Raw genomic sequence first — 20,462 nt, 5'->3', positions numbered from 1 at the left:
CCCTGGCCAATATTATTTCATCGAACCTTTTCATTACAATTTTCTGTAGGAGGAAAGATCCTAGGCATCATGACATTTCACCTATAAATAATTCTTATGCATCTCTGATAAAGACCCTTTTAAAAAAATATATTATTTATTTATTTGAGAGAGAGAGAGAAAGAGAGAGCACGAGTAGGGAAGGGGCAGAGGGAGAAGCAGACTCCTCACTGAGCAGGGGGCCAGATGTGAGGCTCCATCCCAGGACCCTAAGAACATGACCTGAGCCAAAGTCAGACGCTCAACCGACTAAGCCACTCAGGCGCCCCTGATAAAGACCCTTTAAAAAAAAAAAGATTTTATGTATTCATTTGAGAGAGAGAGAGAGAAAACACAGAGGGAGAGTGAGAGGGAGAGGCAGACTCCCAGCTGAAGAGAGAGCCCAACATGGGGCTCGATTCCAGGACCCCGAGATCATGACCTGAGTGAAGGTAGACGCTTAACTGACTGAGCCACCCAGGTTCCCCTAAAGACACTTTTAAAAAACATAATCACCATGCTATTATCACACCTAACAAATCCAACAAAGTCCTTAGTATCATCTAATCCCCACTGGCTGATTTTGAATCCCACTGATCTACAAACTCCAGCAACTTGCCCTGCCTGGATTTCTAACATGGGCATCTGGCTTAGTCTGAGAAGTACAGAAGGTTGGAGACTTGGGCCACAGCAGCCTAAAGCCTGTCCATCCTCCCCCTGGCTGTTCTTGCTGTCTGAACAGTTTTTTTGGAGCAGAACAATCTTCTGGGCAACTTCCAAGCAATGAGAGTCAGGAAAGAGGCATTCTCTAGAGGTAGCTCTGTCTTTTACTTGCTGAGTGGCATGGAGAAAGCTGTCTCTGTACCCCATCAGTAACAGGGAACAAATAACATTGGTTCTCAGGAATTAGGTGAGTATTTGACAGCCAAGGATAGTAGTAGTATTTTTGCTGCACTGAGAGATCATATCAAACATGCAGCCTCTTTGCAGGCACCACTGTGCCAAAGCTGGCTGGGTTTTCATGTTGGTGGAGGTGGGTTATGTGGACAATTGATTTCTCCATTTGCTAGTAGCTATTTGGCATGCCCCCCAGGCACTCCCAACTTTATTCATCTGATTATTTTGGCTTCCAGGCTACCTTTCACGCTATCCCAAAGCCATGGGCATCTCCACGATCCACATCCGACACATCCCCTGCTCCCATTCATTTTTGCACTGCTCTCTGAATCTTCAGGAAGGGAAGAAGAGCACCCTCCCCCACCACCCTATGCCAGCTCAAAGTATGTGACATCTCTGGCCCTCAGCCCTCAGTTCTGGTGGCCAGAAAGGCATAGCCAAACCAATCGGCATGAAGTTGGGTGTGGAAAGTTCTAGTCACAAGTACATAAGACATAATATATTGCCTGCCAACCAACCAGACTTCTGTGCCAGGGCTAGAAAAGCTGTAAGAAGCAACCACCGGCCTTCCTCAATTTGGTCTGGGAGGACTTTATCTTGGGGAAGAGAAGCAGAGCCTCAGCTCCAGAAGCCTAAATGCTAGCAGGTGACCCCAGATTTTCACTGGAACTGTGCCTTCTCTGTTCCCCTTTACAGTCTTCTCTGTGGACATGGTGGGAGATATGGACTGCCAGACTGGGCACTTGAGCCCTTGCTTAGTTTCCTGGGAGAAATTCACTGGACTTTGCTTTCACTGGAACGCTTTTCAGCATTCAATTTATACCATGTACCAAAGAGAACCCACCTGCCCAGTGGCCTTCAGGAATCTGGTGCTATGGGATCACACCACAGAGAGTGGAAGTAATATCAAAGTATTTTGGAATTATTTGGAAGAAAGCTGCACAACCAAAGCAAGCTAAGATCGAGGGGGCCCAGATCCTCTGAGGTACCATCAGAATTTCATGAAGCAAACTGTTTACTAGTTTCATACAATCCTGCATTGTTCCCACAAGCACCCAGTGCAGACAGCTAGCTGCCACCAAGAAGGCTGGCAGTGCCCTCTTGAGGAATCCCTGGGCACTGCCAGGGACCCAGCTGGATTCTGGAGAACATTTGCCAAGGGCGCCCAGCAGAACCATTAGAAGTAGAATTAATTGCAGCAGAAATAGGTGAGGGTGGGTAGATAAAAAAAAACAACCCTTGAGGACCTGGAAAGAAACCCCTATGAAGCCTGTGGGGAAGGCTCAAGAGACGGGTGGTGAGTGGGTGCTGAGGCAGAGTGTCAAGACATACAGAGTGACTACAACATACTAGATCCTGGGGAGCTGGAACCTTAAGCAACTGGAGACTGTGAGCATTACCTGGCTGAGCCCTTTTCCCATCCAAGGGCCTAAAAAAAAGGTGGAGACAGGAAGATATGATCCATCAAAGAGTGTGGAGAGAGAAAAAGAAAGAGGGACACAGAGACAGAGAGAGAAACAGAGACAGAGAGCAGAGACAAAAAGACTGAGACTTGGGGAGAAGACAGAATGAATAGTAAGGCGATAGAGATGAAGGAAAGGAGAAGAGAAATGTGTATTTGGGGAATGTGGTTGAAAAATTTGTATCTGTGAGTTTATTGGGAACACATCTTTTCTTCCAAGTAGCTTAACAGTTCCAGAGCTGCTGCTGAGAATCCAGGAGCAGATTAGTGAGGTGGCCCGAACTGAGCAATTTCCCCTGCATGCAGAGCTGTCTCATCTATCTGAGCCATGAAAAACCATCTCACCATCTCTCTCATTCCCTAAATCAGAACCCCCAAAGTTTGGACTGGATTCCTTCTGCCATCTGAGGAGTTGAGGGCACACATTTGGTGACTTCTTGCTTTTGATCCTCCCTCTCCTCCAGGGCCATTCTGACAATGATCATCCAGAAGTTAATTGTCGGCAAAATCCTAAAACCCAGCTTCCTTCGTAGGCAGAGTCTATGGCTGGAGAGCCGGGCTAGCGAGGTCAGGGGTCCTGGGACTTTCTACCATCAGTCATATGGTCTTATTCTAGTCTACTCTGTAAAACTACCACTATGCAGTTCTGCAAAAGGGGCAGCATTTCCAGGGATCCTTTTTCCTTGGGGTTGGTATAAGAGCAAAGGATCTAGAGTTCTAGGACCCTGGACAAACCTCAAATACTGCAGGATTCAGGACCTGGGTGAAGCCACAGGGACATCTGTAGAAGACTCAACCACTTCCTAATGGCAGAGCCCAAGCCAGAAACATGTCCAAGGTCACAGCCCGAAGAGAACACTGTAAGACACAACCTTGTCACTCTCCACCACAGGAAGATTCGAGACTCTGTTCAGTACCTCCTCTTCTCCTCTCTGTCCCCAAAGCAAAGCCATAGGAAAAACTTGGTGGTGGTGGTGGGGGGGGGTCATACCTTCTTTTTCTGGAGTCTTCCAGCAAGTACTCCTTAAGTTATATGCCAACCAGTTTCCTTAGAGGCCACCCATGGGAGAATATGGCCCTCAAGGTCAAGAGAGCAGTGTCTCTCTGAGGCCCCTGAAGGGAAAGAGAACACTAACAAGGAGCCTAGATAGACAGTGGTTAAGATTCACCTCTTCTAGAAAACCTTCCCAGGCTAATTCCACCTAACATTAGGTACTCAAATACCTTCACAGTCTTTAGAAACAACTGTCATTTGGGTGCCTGGGTGGCTCAGATGGTTAAGCGTCTGCCTTCGGCTCAGGTCATGATCCCAGGGTCTTGGGATCGAGTCCCGCATCGGGCTCCCTGCTCTTTGGGAGCCTGTTTCTCTCTCTGCTTCTCTCTCTCTGTCTCTCATGAATAAATAAATAAAATCTTAAAAAAAAAAAAGAAACAACTGTCATTGGTAAGGCAGATTTCATATATTTCCCCTGTTTTTGTTATTTGGCCATTTTTTCTTAGTGTTTTTTTTTTCTCTGAGGCAAGGACTATATTTCCTTTCCCCTTCTCTCCACCTTTACTGGCAGCCACTGCTTTACCCCAACCTGCTCCCTGCCTCTCACCAGCCTGGCCTTAGCTCTTTGATGACACTACAGTCTCAGGATGGGATATTGACTACCTGATTCCCAGATCCTGTTAGTGATTTGTCTTGAAGTCAATAACGGTCCTTGGAAATCACCGACATCCCTAACTCTGACCTTCTCTTTGCCTTATTCTGTGAACATGCATTGGTCTTGTCCCCTCTCTGGGTCTCTGTTATCTTATCTATAAAATTTTTACAATTGTAGCCTCCCCTAGCTTAGTCAAAATCTGTTTGTGGAATCAACAGCTTGTGTTTTGTCCTCATTCGGTTGAAACCAAGAAGGATTTGGAAGGAATTATTTTTCTTCTCTATTGTGATTCTAGAGCTGGGTAGGGGGAGGGATGCTTATTTCCCAAGGAGTGGGGGGAAGGGGAAAGGTGGACAGGGCAAAGAGCAGCTAGGAGTGAGGGGTGGGGTTGGGGCAGAGTTGGAAGGACCCTGGGGATAACATCTAGGTTTCTGACCTTGACCCCCTGGCCAGGGCTACAGTTTCCATGGCTTCTGACACTTGTGCTGCCACATCCCACATTAAATAGACCCAAGCATCAGTTGGAGGCTTCTAGAACTTCATCTTTTTATTTCTACCCCAAACCACATTTCCAGATGTCTCTGCAGCAAAGTGAAATTCCACACAGGCAAGGCTTAGAGAAAAACAGAAAAACAGAAAATGAAACAATTGGCAGTGAAAAGCAGAAAGAGAAGATGGAGCCCTTAGAGAAGGGAGTATCCCTAAGGAGGTGGGGACAAGGGGAGGAGAAGGGGAGGAGGAGAGGAGGAGGAAAGCGGGCCTGTCTCTTTAAGGGGGTTGGCTGTCAATCAGAAAGCCCTTTTCATTGCAGGAGAAGAGGACAAAGATACTCAGAGAGAAAAAGTAAAGGACCGAAGAAGGAGACTGGAGAGACCAGGATCCTTCCAGCTGAACAAAGTCAGCCGCAAAGCAGACTAGCCAGCCGGCTACAATTGGAGTCAGAGTTCCAAAGACATGGGTGAGTTTCAAAAACTTTAGCATGGAAGATTCAAGCAGGTACAGAAATTTGCAAGAGAATTTCCAACTGGAGGGTTTCGGGGTTTCCAATGGTTTCAATGAGTTGTGTTTTGGCACTTGTTTTGTTTAATTCCTTAGCACTCAATTAAGTTAACTCCTTCTCTGCTGTACTGAGAATGTTGTTTTATTACCAAAGAACTCCAGCAGCACGTGGAGAGTACCACAGGTCCTTGGAGAGAGTGCCCAGAGGGTTGGATATGGTCATGTGTTCTCTTACCCCCTCACTTCCCTCTACCTTCTCTTTTCCCCTGTTCTCAGGCCCTGGTAGGGGCTGGGTCAGCTGACATCCCTGGTTCTTCTGGAGACAAATGAGTGTTGGCTAGCCCTCAGATGTATAAAATAACTGCTTGCTGATACAAAATTTGGACTCTGTTTGGCATCAGAAGGAAATTGGGAAATTGGGCAAGATGGAACTCAGGCTTGGCTATGGCTGAGAGGGCCAATTTCAGGTTCAGGGAATGAAAGTAAAGGCCTCAATGGCTTTACCATGGGGAGTGGATATGGGTAGCAGGTGTGTGTGTGTGTGCGCATGTGCATGCAGGCACACATATATGGGTGACCATATCTAGCAAATATCACAGACTCAGCCTTTCTGAGGGCATGATTCAGACTCTAAATCCCTCCTATGACAGGGAAGCTGCTGGGACCTTAAGGCTCTTACTGACTTGGTTGAGTACTGAAGGCTTCTCCAGGTTCTATGAACAAAGAGAGAAGCTATAAGGTCTGGTCTTTGGTAGTGTCTACTTAGAGTACAGAGCACAAGGGTCTTTGTCCACACAGGATGCCACAGAGATGTGCAGACATCGTTCACATTTGGCAAAAGAGTAGCAGCTTGAATGTATCCTAAATGAAACGAGAATCAATTGTCCTCTGTATTCACCATCAAATGTAGTACCCAGAAGACTCCAGCAACATCCATGGAAAAAGGTTTTCGATTATATTAAGCTGGTGTCAGCCTTTAGGTTGTTTCATCCTGAGAGAGATCTTTGAAGCATGTATTCAACATGGATAACTAAGAGGGCAGGGCACTGGACTAGAGCCAACACAACCAGGTTCGAATCCCAGATCTGCCACTTACGAACTTCATGACCTTGGGTAGATCACTGTGAATTATCACTTCATCTTCTGGAAAATGGGGATAACAATAACTGCTTTGTCTACTTTCAGGGTTGTGAAAATCAAGTAATAATGATGTGGATGTCCTTTGAAAATGGGCAAGCTCTATAACAATTATAAATAATGATCATACCAATTATTATGCAATAACACGTGTATAAGCTGACTCTTACTCTTTCCAAAGTGCTTTGGGCTTTCTTTGTGTATACTTTGTGCACTTGGGTAAGAATCATTTTACCAACTGAGTGTAGCCAGGTGAGAGGTGAATGTTAGGGGAACTCAGTTCCTACCCTCGGTAACATCAGGAACCCTATGTAATGTCAAGGCAGCTGATTGGGTAGGTTGTGAATTAAAAAATGGAGAGGGAGTAAAGAACGATGTGAACTCTTACTTCCTCAGGGGATGAAAGCCTTGAGGAAAAGGCAGGAACAAATGAGGTGACCACAGGGACAGTTTCCTGTTACGAGGCTGGATGATTTCCTCCAGGGGAATCTCCAGGGGAGATTGCCACAGATAAGGGCACAGTTGAGGTTGTGTATTGGATCCCAGATCTTGGGGGTGGGCAATCCTTGGGCCAGGTGCACGTGAGTGTAGCCACTGAGTTTTTGATTATTCAATAACAAAGTATCTCAAGTCCTTTGTAAATAATAGACCATCTCTAACAAGGTACTGTACTGCTACTACTTCCGACATGGAGTGTGTTGCTGTTCAACAATTGTAGTAGACAAATTATATCGTGGAATCTGGGATTGGAAGGAACTTTAGAAGCTGCCCGAGCCAACTCTCAAGGCAGGATTCCCTTCTACAACAGCTAATTAAATGTTCCTATCGCCTTTGTTTAATCACCCCCAGAAACATAGAGCTCACTACCTCAACCACATACAATCTTACAGGATGGGAAGCAGAGAGGAACACTGAATTCAGTATTATCTATATAAAAGGTTTATGGGGGAAATGATAGTTCATTAAAATTTGTCCTGACTTGGGAAGGGTATGTTCTAAATGAGTCTTTGGGATAACAATGGAACCTGAAAAGAGCTAAAGAGCAGTAGCTGATTATTCTCTGCTCAGTAACACAATGCCATTACTGAACAGCAAAACATTGGCTCCTGCAAGCCTGTTGTCTGAGAACAGTGGCTGTTACCCTGGTAACTACACTGTGATGCTTCCCTCCAAAGGTGGCTGTTTGCCGAGGAGGGTAGTGTTGGCTGGTGCAGGCTAAGTGAGGGTAGCCCAGGCAAGAAAGAAGTGTGGATACAAAGCAGGGGTCCAGTTTTACAAAATTCCTGAAGACTAACTGCATCCCACCAGGATGGCAAGAATGCCACAAGAATGCCAAGAGCTAAAAAGAAACCAGATCCAAACCAGCATACATACTCATTTACTCCTCCTAGAGACAGTGACTAAAAAGATCACGACAGCCTTCCCCACCCCATTCCTCACCTTGGCCCTGCAGAGCCAGAGGAGCTCTTGAAGAGCCAAGCAAACTGAAAGGCTTGCTCTGCTTGGAGGGGCTTTTGCCCTGGCTCTGCGCTATGAAAGCTGGAAGTTTAGTCAAGAGCCTGACAACTGGAACTATCCTCTCAAAGCTATATGAGTAGTAGTAAGGCCTAAGAACCCCTGGGAGATGGGTGGGAGGGGACATAGAGTGTTTAAACCTATCAAGGCACTGGCACCCAGCTAGTGGCATCTTTTTCCCTCATTGCCTTTTTGTGTATTATCTTGAAGCCCTGAAAACCATCCCCAGGGTATAGTTCTTGGTCTTGAAAGAAAGCAATGTAGAAATGCCCTCCTTGCCTACAGAACTTCAGATCCAGAGAAGATTGAGTCAGGGCAGTGACATGATCAGGTAAGGTCACATCAACCTGGAAGGCAAACAGCAGGTTTCCCTTTCTTTCCCACTGTTAGGGCCTACCCAGTTCCAAACTTACCTCAAAAACCCTATGAGTACTGATTGATTACTTCCTCCTTGGCTATTTAAAAATGGTTGTAAAGGTGATCTTACTGCTCTGTACTTGCCTCTGAGCTCTCTGCTAGGCAGGGCTCTGGAAAAAAGAATCAGTGACATCCCAAGGAAGAGAACAAAGCTCCCCAGATCAGCTTCACACTGCAACCAAGGAGAGAGGAGGAAACGGTGAGAGACTGACCTAAGGAATAAGGTATAGAAAATGTTGTCTCTTAGCTTATTATCAGGTGCTTCTCTTTTACCTCCGCATACATGGGCAAGATGAAGACAATGTGTCAGGAATAGAGTTTAATAATCAAGCTTCTATTCCAACCTCCCAATGTTTGGGCATATATTGGTGTGTGTGTGTGTGTGTGTGTGATGTGTGTGTTTGGGGAGGAGTAGGGAGTATAGGAAATAAATTGGTCCAAATGCTGTTGCTATAGTAATAATAATATCTGTCCAAACAAGAGGCTGAGTTTCCTTTTTATTTAACTTTATCCATATGACTTGACCATCCATTAGGCTTAGATTCCCATGTCCCAGTGGTTGCAGGGCCCCCTTCCACCACTTGAATGCAGTATAAGTGCTGAGTTCATGTAGGGAAGACAAGATTATAGTCAGGGCTTTGTCTGACCAGGATAAGGCCAGAAGCAAAAGTCTTTGTCTCTGGCACCTCCTGATGATTGTTGTTTTACTCCTAGAACCCACCCACTGATCTCCATCCATCCCCAGTACCAGTCACGGTTGCTCTAGCATCTTGGCCCTGTCAACTGCTATAGGCCCCAATCAAGGAGGCCTCTGTTCATGGAGTGAGGTTAAGGGGTGGGTTCTGGGAGGAGGGTAAGACTGTAGAGCAGATTAGAGACTTAGGGAGATGGGGCCAGTTTTTCATTCAATGAGTTTGCCTGTTGTTTAGATCTATTGTATAGGGTTCTTCTATCTCTCCCTTTGTCAGCTGGATTCAAGGGACAGGCTAGGAATTGTGCAAGGCACAATTGGTCTCTTTCTACCATCTCTTTCACTGAAAGCCCTTCCTCTCCTCCCTTTGATGAGTTCCCAGATTCACACTGAATTTCCATCATGGAGCTGGTCCTTGAGGCGTGCCCAGGGCATGGGAAAGGAGGGAGGGTTTGGGAGCTCTTGGCTCCTGCTTAAAGAGACAGCATCGGGATCAACACAGTCCCTTGGATGGACATGGATCTGGATAAGATTAACAATGGTCCTGTTGATCTTTGTCAGATTCCTGTGAAAACTATTGGTCAGAAGGGCTTGAAGTTCTAGCACAGATTGATTAGACTCATTTTGGAAGTTTGTGGATAAATCTAGCCAACACCTTTGCTTACATTTTGCTCACAGGACTTGATCATATACATTTTAACACTAAGTTATAGGTAGCTTTGGTCTTTGATTCACAGACACAAGTTTGTTCTCCCTAGCAAGACTGAAAGGTCATTGAAGAAAGGGACTGGCCTTTATAATTCCCTTTTGTTTCTCATAGTGCCCAGCTTACTTCAAATATGCTTAATAATTGTACTGAATCCACATCAAAAGAAATGAAAGGAAAACACTGGGAAGGGTCATTATTTTTCTCCATGACCTCTCATCAAAGTCAGGTAGTTTAATCCAATTGAATTGCACTGGGTAATATTATTATTATTGTAGTTCTTTTATGCCAACTCTACCATGTGACAATCTGTGCTTAGCCTGGAAACGTGAGCATGACTCTTAAGAGAGCCAAAGGACTTCAGAATCCCTCACAGGCTTCCTGAATCAAACCAGTACCCTTTCAACCATGAAAGGTGCTGAAATGTAGAGCTTGTGGCTTTAGGCTATTGTTCACATATTCCCAAAGACATTTCTTGGGCTGTGAAAAACCAAAGTGAACACCATGGACCTTTCTCAGAATGTTTTGATTGTCAACTACTTTGATGAAGACACATTTTTTGTTTTTTTTGGCATGTTCTGAGTTTTTTCCAATTGAAATTTAAAAGTTGATTTTTTTGTTTGGTCAGACTGACTGAGATTCTTCACTTCTGTTGAACTTAGATGTCCCCAGAACGACATTTCATCTGTGAAGAGATGGACATGTAATGTGTATGTTGATATTGTTGAACTATAGAGCTCCAGAGTGATTTATCTGGGGCCATTTGTTTCCAACTCCACGTTAAAGACTCATTAAAACCTGTCTTTCTTGTCCCTTGCTTTGAGTGGCAGTGCAGCAGAAGTTATTTGAGGTCTAAGAAAATAGAGGAAAAATGTATGTAAAAAGAAAGCATATTGGTGGATGATCCAGAGTTGCTCCCAAGGCTTAGCCCTTTATCACCCAGTAAGGACACTACATCTGACACTCTCTGGTTATTTGGATGATGATCAAGGGATCAGATACACCAAAGAGGATTTTTTTCTTATCTTTATAACCCTGGAGGGGGCATCAGCTAAAGCTTAGAGTGGAATTCCCTGTTTGGCTAGCAAGAGTTCAAGTTCCTTCATCCCTGATCACACCTGAGCTATTTAGCTCTTCCCAGGGTGAAAAAGCTGGGGTGAGTGAGTGGCACAGGACCGTAACTTGCTAGGTTTGATGGCTGTCCTTACTCTGGGCTAAATAAACAGTTCTGCCATTGTTCCCTGGGTCTGACCCCCTCCCCACCCCCAGGCCTGCAGGCCCCTGCAGAATACCAATGAGGCTCCTGGGATCTCAGGGAAAAACAAGGCTTCTTTGTCCAGGGGAGCTATGGAGGGCTCTGTCCAAGCCCTGACCCTGTGCTGGGGAGAGAGGGAACAGAGAGGTCACTGACCTTCTCCTCCCCCCACCCTCAGGCTTCAGAGACCTTCTTTACTAGAAGAGTCTAGAGTTTGGGGGTGGGGAAGAGTTGGATAGACAGTAGGAAAATGGCAGCACTGTTTATTTCCAAGCTCTTTTTCTTAACTTACAGGATGCATCTAGTATCTTAACCTGTTGAGAAAGAGGAAGATCAATTTCTGGAATGTTTCCTGAGAACAATGATCAATTTGAACTGCTGTGTTTTTCTTTCTGGTATATACATGCATGTATACACAACACACACGGTGCACACATGCATGTATACACAACACACACACACACACACACACACAGCTCTGATGAAGCACTGTTACCAAGCACTATTGCCAAGTTCATACTAAGTAAACTTTGCCTCCACTACAGCAACACAGCTACAAATTGATTGCTTCTCATAGAGGCCAAATTTTCTGACAGCAGTTCTTCAGTTCTTGGAAAAGGATGAAAATTCAGTTCTGCTGCAAATATTAGCTACTTAGTCTGCTTGCCTTGGGCTTCTGAACCTCATCTCTGGTGTCACATACCAGAATCTTTGAGGAAGATGCTCTTTGAGGACCAAGGGAGGGCTTGTCATTTTAGAGGATGATGGATAATAGAACTCACTCATTCTGTGGCTCTGAGAACAGAGACAAATCCTTCTACCTCAACTTTCTCATCATAGAGATAATCTCATCCTTCAAAATCTGTTCACATTGCATCAGCCATGCAGATCCACAGATGTTTAATCACACAGGGCTAAAAAGAAACTGTACTAGCATTAAGAGGGTAGGGCAAAGGAATCCCCTAGTCCTTGCTACCATGGCATAGACAAGTGAGATTTGGATAAAAATTCAAACCTAGAAATTAGTACAATTTGCTTTCTTTTTATAAGGAGTTCCAACATGCTTTTCCAAAAACAGCTTCTCAGCACATCAGCTGTATATGTGTATATAATTCATATATATATATGATATATATAAAATATTTCATATATCATATCTATATATATTATATGATATATGAATAGATGTATAAAATCAGTGCGCGCACACACACACGCACACACACACACACCCCACACACGTATATGCTTTATATATTTGGGATCTGGCCAAGTGGCCCAAGGGAACCACGGTTTCCTCATCTAGTCTGCCATCTACTTGACATTTGTTAAGTTTTGCTCCATGTGGCACTTACAGCATGGGGCTAGTACTTGGGGCACAGCTATTCTTAGAGCCTACGACTTCTTGTGTGCCTTTCCTGTTTCTCAGCAACACTGGCATGGGGCCTAGGGTGACAGGTCTCGGTATCTCAGGGACTCTTAGCACTTTGAGACACCTGTGTTTCCAGGCTCTGGTGTGTTTTCGTCATGCCAGAAAGAGGTTTCATGCTTTGCTGACTTTGTATAGAGTCTTTTTGTAGCTGTTTTGACAGGACTCTGGTGTAAGCCTGAGGGTGCAGATATTGGCCAAGCTGCAATATAGGGGGACAAATCAGCCAAGCAAAGTGTTCAAAAATCATCAAGCTTGCATTTTTATTACTGTGAATAATAGTCACCCTCCCATTACTGTCTCCTGCTCTCTGCCAGTTTCCTCCTTCCCTTTGGACTGCTCTCCACATAATATTCTAGATGAAAGAGAAGCAAGCATTCCATGCGACAAATACACCCAATGTTCAGGAATATCCAGAAGCATGCAATTTCCAAAGTTTCCCCCACCTGGAATGCTCTCCAAAGCTCAAATCCTGTCTGACAATACCAATATCTCTGGCCTGCACCCGTCCCTTTGTGGAACTTTTGTTGCATTTACCTTCTGTAACCACTTACTTGGCTGCCTAAAATTGTTAGTTGAAAATATTAGGTCTACTTAGCTCATTCTTCCTCAGTAAACAAAAGACTCCCATATGGTGAAGTCTATGTCCTTTATGTTTTCACATCCCACATAACACCTGGCACAATGCTGGTCATATAGTAAGTACTCCATAAGAGTTGATAAATGACTGAAAGAAACAAATCAGAATAAAAAAGGAGAGGATGCTCGCATAGTCTCCCCAGCTTGCTACTTTGATGACAGATTATTTTAAAAACCCATACATTCTGGGAATTAAAATTAAGGACTTATTTTCAAGAATGGAACAAAGTGATGGTTTTTGGGTCAATCTCACATTCCAGAAGCCTAAAGTTGGAGACTCTTGTGCTTTTGGACTCTGGAGTGACTACTCCATCTGTGCATGTGAGCGCAGGGCTTGACTGGTCTGGCAGAGAGGTATGAGTGGCATGAGCTACTTATGGAACATCCCTGACTTTTTCCCTCCTTCCTTCCCAGGCTTGTTAGAGTGCTGTGCAAGATGTCTCGTAGGGGCCCCCTTTGCTTCCCTGGTGGCCACTGGATTATGTTTCTTTGGGGTGGCACTGTTCTGTGGCTGTGGACATGAAGCACTCACTGGCACAGAAAAGCTCATTGAGACCTATTTCTCCAAAAACTACCAGGACTATGAGTATCTCATCAATGTGTAAGTACCTGTTATCATACACAAACCCCTCTTTTTTTCCCCTCTCTCCCTGGAGACATATAGAACTCATTAGCTCCTTAGTGATTAGTAGGGGGTTTAGCATAGAGCCAGACAGGATTCCTGAGTCTTCCCTCTGTTTGCAGATTTCAACTATGCCCCATCTGAGGTCCTGAATGAGGGGGAAATGCCAAATTCAGAAAGGGGAGTTCTGTCTGCCTGCCAGCCCACTTCTCACCCCCCACTGCACTTGCTTTGTCCCACGTGTTCTAACTTCTGCCCGTAAAGTTAACATTGACTGAGTTGGAGCCTCTGCAGTGATAGGTATGGAGAACTCAGGAAAGGCACAATGACTGGACAGACTGGGGCTGCTGCTCTTGGTTTGACATACTGTTTGAGTCTGCTCAGGCTCCGTACTAAGACTTTCCTGTTCCTCGCACGTTAGGCCCCTATTCCTTCATCCCTCTTCCTCCTAGTCTAGCTCCTCTCTGCTTTCTCCTCTGAGGAAACATCTCTGAAGGGTCAGGCCAAGGAGAATAGAGCCCCAGTTCTTCAGGTCACAGGGTAAGCAAGGGGTGGAGGAACCTAGTAATTCCTCTAAAAAATTCCTAGCCTTGTTTAGGTGCTCACTCAAGTGTCCACCTTACTTACGCAGGAAGGGAACCGGTTCCTCAGTTAATAAGGTTTCCTGATATCTTTTGTTTATCTGTTCATGCAGGATCCATGCCTTCCAGTATGTCATCTATGGAACTGCCTCTTTCTTCTTCCTTTATGGGGCCCTCCTGCTGGCTGAGGGCTTCTACACCACCGGCGCAGTCAGGCAGATCTTTGGCGACTACAAGACCACCATCTGCGGCAAGGGCCTGAGCGCAACGGTAACAGGGGGCCAGAAGGGGAGGGGTTCCAGAGGCCAACATCAAGCTCATTCTTTGGAGCGGGTGTGTCATTGTTTGGGAAAATGGCTAGGACATCCCGACAAGGTGATCATCCTCAGGATTTTGTGGCAATAACAAGGGGTGGGGGATAATTGGGCATGAGTCTGTGGCCTCATCCCCACCCAAGGCTGGGTCCTCTCTAGGGGCCTGGCTTTTGAGTGAGGAAGTGATGGCTACAGCTGAACGAGAAGGTCAGGAAGAACGTGGTGCCCAGTTGGCTTAGCCTCACCTTTCAAAAATTCCCTAGAAAATTTCATCTCAAAAAAAAAAAAAAAAGCATGACTTTTGTGGATACTTCATAAAATCGGACCATTTCTAAGCCATCTGTTGGTATTCCTTTACTCTCCTCTTAGCAGGGACCACAATAAAATTAGATTTGACCACCTAAGAACCTAAATGCTACTCATGGGATTGGGACGCAGGTACCTGATCTGAGAGGGAGGGTGGATCATGGAAATTAAATAATTCTACTCCAAGGTGGAATTCCCAATATTCTGGGATTCTACACTGTTGGAGGTCCCAGAGGAAACTAACGTGGATATACATATTTAATGCTTCATCTTTGTCTGAGGGTTATCCCTGCTTCTAGTGAAGCACACATTGGTTTTCAGTCTCTAGAGTTAAGTAAGATCTTTTGGGGGTTGAATATCTGTGGGTTATGGTGATACCTTTTGTGGCCAGCAGTTGGCTTAGAAAGGTTTTTGGATCTGAAATTTAAACCTCCTATTGGCTTTGCTCAATGACTAGGGATGAAAAGTCTCATGACGAGGAATATTTTCTAAGCTCAGCCTAAGGCGAGAAATGGCACGACTTTCTTTCAAGATCTGCTTTGATTTCTTTACACCTTATCTGCCCAAAAAATCTCCTGAAGCCTCTCTAACCCAGGGATCCTCCTCACTCCAACCCCCACCCATTCCCGCCACCCTCCATCACACTTGGGGCCAGTTCTCTAGTAGATACTGCCAACGACATTTGGCAGAGGTGCCCTGCTTACTAATTTCATTTGGTGGAGATCCCTGGAATCTGGTTTCCTATCTGGCACATGCCACTCCAGGATCTCCCAGTTTGTGCTTCAATGTCTGCAGGCCGATGCTGATTTCTAACCACCCCATGTCAATTGTTTTAGTTTGTGGGCATCACCTATGCCCTGACCATTGTGTGGCTCCTGGTGTTTGCCTGCTCTGCTGTGCCTGTGTACATTTACTTCAACACCTGGACCACCTGCCAGTCTATTGCCTTCCCCAGCAAGACTTCTGCCAGTATAGGCAGTCTCTGTGCTGATGCCAGAATGTATGGTGAGTTAGGGTATTGGTGCCTTGGCTCTCTTACCCCCTATGAAAGCACTATATATTTGGCTCTTTACTTGGGATGACAAGGGTGGTGATTATAGGGAAAAATGTTATGGATGCCTGGATCTTAGTTTGTTATTCCCTCCCCACTGAAATTGGAGAGATTTCTTCCCTTGGAAGGGAACTTCTCTTGGAAGTGGTAGGAGTTTTCTTGGCTGGTAACACTGCTCTAGCCTGGTTGAGAAGCAGTACATTTCAATAACAAACACAAGATTACACAACTGTTCAGTACCACCTTCTATTTTTTTTTTGCAAATCTTTACAAAAGAGGATCCTGATTGTTAGTGGGATTCAACTTTTCAGCCAGGATGATTAAAGATGTAAGAAGGGCTCCGAAAGAAAATCTCCGTGGAGCCCCACAACTCCATGAAGCTCACCCTGGTTGACTTGTGTGTCTTACTCAGGTGTTCTCCCATGGAATGCTTTCCCTGGCAAGGTGTGTGGCTCCAACCTTCTTTCCATCTGCAAAACAGCCGAGGTGAGTGGGCCATTTGAGTTCTTTCACAATGGAATGGCTTGTACCATACAAATTTCTACCCATGGCCTTCAATTTTAAAAGCCACAGGTTTTTTTGTTTGTTTGTTTTTTTGTTTTTGCTGGATTTTGAGCATAGATGTTAAAACATCTATTTCCCTTAGAGCTGCATAGAAAGCCGTCCATTCCAAGACTTCCTTCCTTAAAGGAGAGATTTGTAGTTTTAGGTAAAGATAGAGATTGATGAAAAATCCCCCAAGTGAAAAAAAATATTCTTTTAGTTAAAAACCTTATCAAGAAAATGATTTCTGCATAGAGACATACTCATAGGTTTTACAAAACCACTTTCAGTTTGGAACCCCTCCGTCTCTAATGAGAAGTAAAAACAAAAAGTACATTTGAAAGAGGAAAACACTGTATTGGCAATGGATATCATCCACAAATGAGGCAGGGGAATAAAAGTAAATCCTGAAGAAGAAGGCAGTAGCTTTAAACGTTCAAACTTTAAACCATGACTTTAAATTTGGGGATTCTAGGTACAACTGTAGGGAACCAGTTGATTAAAATATTTTTGAGTGTTTTATGAATACTTTGTGTTCTGAGTGCTCTGGGGCTAGGTGCTGTGACGTACATTAAAGAACAGGAGGCCTACACTCAGGGAAGTGAGTTTAGTTATAGAGGCAGAATTAACACACAAGAAGCTGCATGCATGATCTACAGCAGAGCATATTTTTGCAGCTGCAAGAAACTCTCCTCCCTTTTGCATTTTCTTGCAGTTCCAAATGACCTTCCATCTGTTTATTGCTGCATTTGTGGGGGCTGCTGCCACACTGGTTTCCCTGGTGAGTTGTCTGAATGTGATCCTGGCAAATAAATGGTCCTGGGATAGCTTGGGTACAGCTATGCTGAAAGGCAAAAAGACAGACTGCTAAACTTGTGATGCCAGAGAGAAGCAAGCGCCTGGGAAGGGACAACAAAGTGTAGACTGTGAACTTCTACTTTGGGTTGGCAAGGTAGAGAGACTTCAGAAATTAGACAGGAACAGGAATAGTGGTGTGGGGAAAGAGAAGGTAAGAGATTAATAGTCAGAAATGATAATATTTAACATTTACAGGGCATGTAATAGTGCCCAGAGCTTTGCAGTCATAAATTGCAGTTAATTCTCAACCCATGCTGGTCAGATGAGTGAAAGAACAAGGAAACATTACTAAACATGATTTTCCAAAGCCTGGAATTCTATATGCTGTCAATACGAATCCACCTTGGGCACTCTCCAAGGGATTTACTTACTCTCCTGAAAACCCTGGGAGGACCTTCTGACATTATTAGAACGGTTATTACTACAGTGTGATCCTATGCCCCAGGTTCTGCCAATGGTGTTCCAGTGCAGTGTCAATGGGGTGCATTCATTGTTCAGATGAAAAACCTAGGGCACTGAAGGGTGAAGGAATTTATCTGTAGTCATTAAGTAAGCAGTGATAAGGATAAGCTCGCAGAACTCCTGGCCCCTACTGCTGAGGTTTTTATGCAAACTGGAGTTGTTCCTCATTCTGGAAAATAAACTGATGCATGAAGCAGGGAGGGTTGTGCTGTCCCTTGTGACCGTGTGTCGGCAGCAAGCAGCCTGTGACTCCGGGTCACTCAGACATGTGGATGGGATGATGGCAGAGCCCAATGCACTGTTCACTTTCCTGAGGAAAACCCAGTGCCAGGACTTAGCATAGGTGTGGAATAAACCCTCGTCGAGTTGATTCTCTGGGCCTGAGCCATTAGAAGGAAATGTCTCAGAGAGTACTTCTAGTCAGGCATGTAGGGTGAGAGCCTGGGACATGCTGCTTTTTATAGATCAGGGGTTTTTCCTTTATTTCACTGATTTTATTTCTACCCTTCCTCATTCGCAAAAGCTCTCACTCATATTTTCTCTTCTCTTCCTACAGCTCACCTTCATGATTGCTGCCACCTACAACTTTGCCGTCCTTAAACTCATGGGCCGAGGCACCAAGTTCTGATCTCCTGTAGAAATGTCCCTTTCTCTAATAGCGAGGCTCTAACCACACAGCCTACAGTGCTGCGTCTCCCATGTTAACTCTTGCCTTTGCCACTGACTGGCCCTCTTCTTACTTGACGAGTGTAACAAGAAAGGAGAGTCTTGTGGTGATTAATGTCTCTCTCTGGACTCTCCCCTCTTATGTACCTCTTTTAGTCATTTTGCTTCACAGCTGGTTCCTGCTAGAAATGGGAAATGCTTCAGATGGTGACTCCCCAACTGCAAGTCACAAAGGAATGGAGGCTCTAATTCAATTTTCAAGCATCTCCTGAGGACCAGGAAGTGTTTTCTCTTCAAAGGGCACTTCCACTGATGGAAACAAAGTGGAAAAAAAGATGCTCAGGTAGAGAGAAGGGATGTACCTGGTCCCCTTGACATCTATTGGGGCCAAATATATTCTCCTTGATGTACAAAACAGAGAACCCACTCCTGTCTCCCTCTTACCACGGAAGATAGAAGAAAAAAAAGAATGCCAACAAAACAATAAAAGCATTTGCCCAAATCTACCTATTTCAGCTGGGAGAAGGGGGTCAAAGCAAGGATCTTTCACCCATAGAAAGAGAGCACTGACCCTGATGGCGATGGACTATTTAAGCCCTAACTCAGCCGATCTTACTTACAGCATAAGGGAGCGTAGTGTCTGTGTAGACCAAGTGGGCACCTGGCTTTGCACCTTATTAGAGAAAAGAAGCAGGGTATTGTCAGCATCTTCTCACTTCCTTTTCCTTGATAACAGCTACCATGACAACCCTGTGGTTTCCAAGGAGCTGAGAACAGAAAGAAACTAGCTCATTAAAAAAAAAAAAAAAAAAAAGACTGGCCTAAGGAGCAGCAGTTGTTAGTGGCTAACAGTGTAAACTGAGCCAGCCCTCTGGTAGACACAGGATAGATAACTCTTTGGATAGCGTGTCTTTTTTCTGTTAATTAGTTGTATACTCTGGCCTCTGTCATATCTTCACAATGGTGCTCTTTTCATGGGGTATTATCCATTTGGTCATAGAAGATGATTTGAAGATCTTGATTTGTTTCCGAATGATGCGTATTTCACATTTACCAGTTTGTTTATCACTTGTTTGGGGTTGTACCAGAAAGGTCTAGAGAATGATTCTTTGATAATGATTCTTTAGCAAATGGACATTGAACGTTAAACATTGCAAATAATATTTAAAATTGGCTAGTTCCATACATCCACTAGATTTTCTCCAAATTATTCTGCTCTTTGCAGAAACGGATTTGGTGAATTTGAACCTCAATTTGAATAACCTATTTGATTGTTCTTTTTAAGCTAATGGGGGATGATTTGATTTAGCAGTGCTAACTCAATGTGTTAAAGAGTCAGGTTTAACATATAGGTTATTCTCTCCTAGTATAGATCACTTAATAGAATGCCCCAGCCATCAGCTATTCAGTTGGTAAGCTTCCATGGAAACAGAAAGGTGGAAAGAGTTGGAAACCTGAATAACTCCCAGGTTTCAGGCTTCTCTTTCTGTGTTTTTTAACTTTGGGTTAAAAAAGAAAAGGCTGATTGGTCTTTATGGAAAGAGATCTTACAGATATGACTGTAGGTGGCTCTTTTGTTGTAAAGAGTTGTTTTTTTTCCCCCAAAGTTGGTTCAGCAATGTTTAAGGAGAAGTAAGATGTTTGCAAAAAGATACTTAATATTTGTTTTCAGACCAGTATACAAGATAAGCTTCCAGGCTGCATAGAGGGAGGAGATGGAAAAGGTTCTGTAAGAAACCAATCAAGATCAAGGAAAGTGAAGTAATCCATATCTTGTGTTTTGTTTTGATTTAATAACATAACAAATAACCAACCCTTCCCTGAAAACCTCCCACGCATACATACACACATATACACACACAAAGAGAGTTAACTGAAAGTGTTTCCTTCATTTCTGATACAGAATTTCAATTTTAACACACATAAAGGATAAACTTTTAGGAACTTATCTTACAAAATGAATTTTATAAAATTAAAGAAAAATAAAATTAAGAATGTTCTCAATCAAACATTGTGTCCTTTGAGTGAATTGTTTTGTGTAACCCCGCAATAGAAACTCGAATAATTAGACCTTTATTGTGCTTTGTTCAAGGAGCTTATTTATTTTTCAGGTCACCCAAGTCATTCTCACAACAATTTTCTGACATAAAAAATAGATAAATCACTTCTTTTTTTATAGCTTGGGACACTAAGAAACAGTCAAAGTAAATTATGCAAAGAAACCCAATAAGTACACACCTGAGCT

The 20,462-nt window shown here is 44.1% G+C and overlaps 1 protein-coding gene across 2 annotated transcripts; it reads left to right on the top strand.

Annotated features, from left to right (window-relative positions):
- The first annotated feature begins 4,814 nt into the window (after positions 1–4,814).
- PLP1 (proteolipid protein 1) lies at positions 4,815–20,226 on the top strand. 2 transcript variants are annotated; one of them, XM_006751588.3, is made up of 7 exons: positions 4,815–4,984; positions 13,229–13,415; positions 14,131–14,287; positions 15,474–15,642; positions 16,101–16,174; positions 16,947–17,012; positions 18,108–20,226. In XM_006751588.3, the coding sequence occupies exons 1-7, from the start codon at positions 4,981–4,983 to the stop codon at positions 18,177–18,179; spliced, it is 729 nt and encodes a 242-aa protein (XP_006751651.1). In that variant the 5' UTR covers positions 4,815–4,980; the 3' UTR covers positions 18,180–20,226. The 2 variants fall into 2 exon arrangements, with proteins under 2 accessions (XP_006751651.1, XP_006751650.1); XM_006751587.3 differs by having other exon boundaries at positions 14,131–14,392.
- Positions 20,227–20,462: the final 236 nt, after the last annotated feature.

Source organism: Leptonychotes weddellii, chromosome X (assembly GCF_054177405.1).
Source record: "Leptonychotes weddellii isolate Sample4059 chromosome X, ASM5417740v2, whole genome shotgun sequence".
Lineage (NCBI taxonomy): Eukaryota > Metazoa > Chordata > Mammalia > Carnivora > Phocidae > Leptonychotes > Leptonychotes weddellii.
The sequence above is the reverse complement of the archived record's forward strand: the minus strand, read 5'-3'. Positions and strand labels throughout refer to the sequence as shown.

Coding starts and splice junctions, on each gene's coding strand:
- PLP1 (XM_006751587.3), top strand. Junction 14,393..15,473: donor GGCTAGGACATCCCGACAAG/GTGATCATCCTC, acceptor CAATTGTTTTAG/TTTGTGGGCATCACCTATGC. Junction 15,643..16,100: donor TGCTGATGCCAGAATGTATG/GTGAGTTAGGGT, acceptor TGTCTTACTCAG/GTGTTCTCCCATGGAATGCT.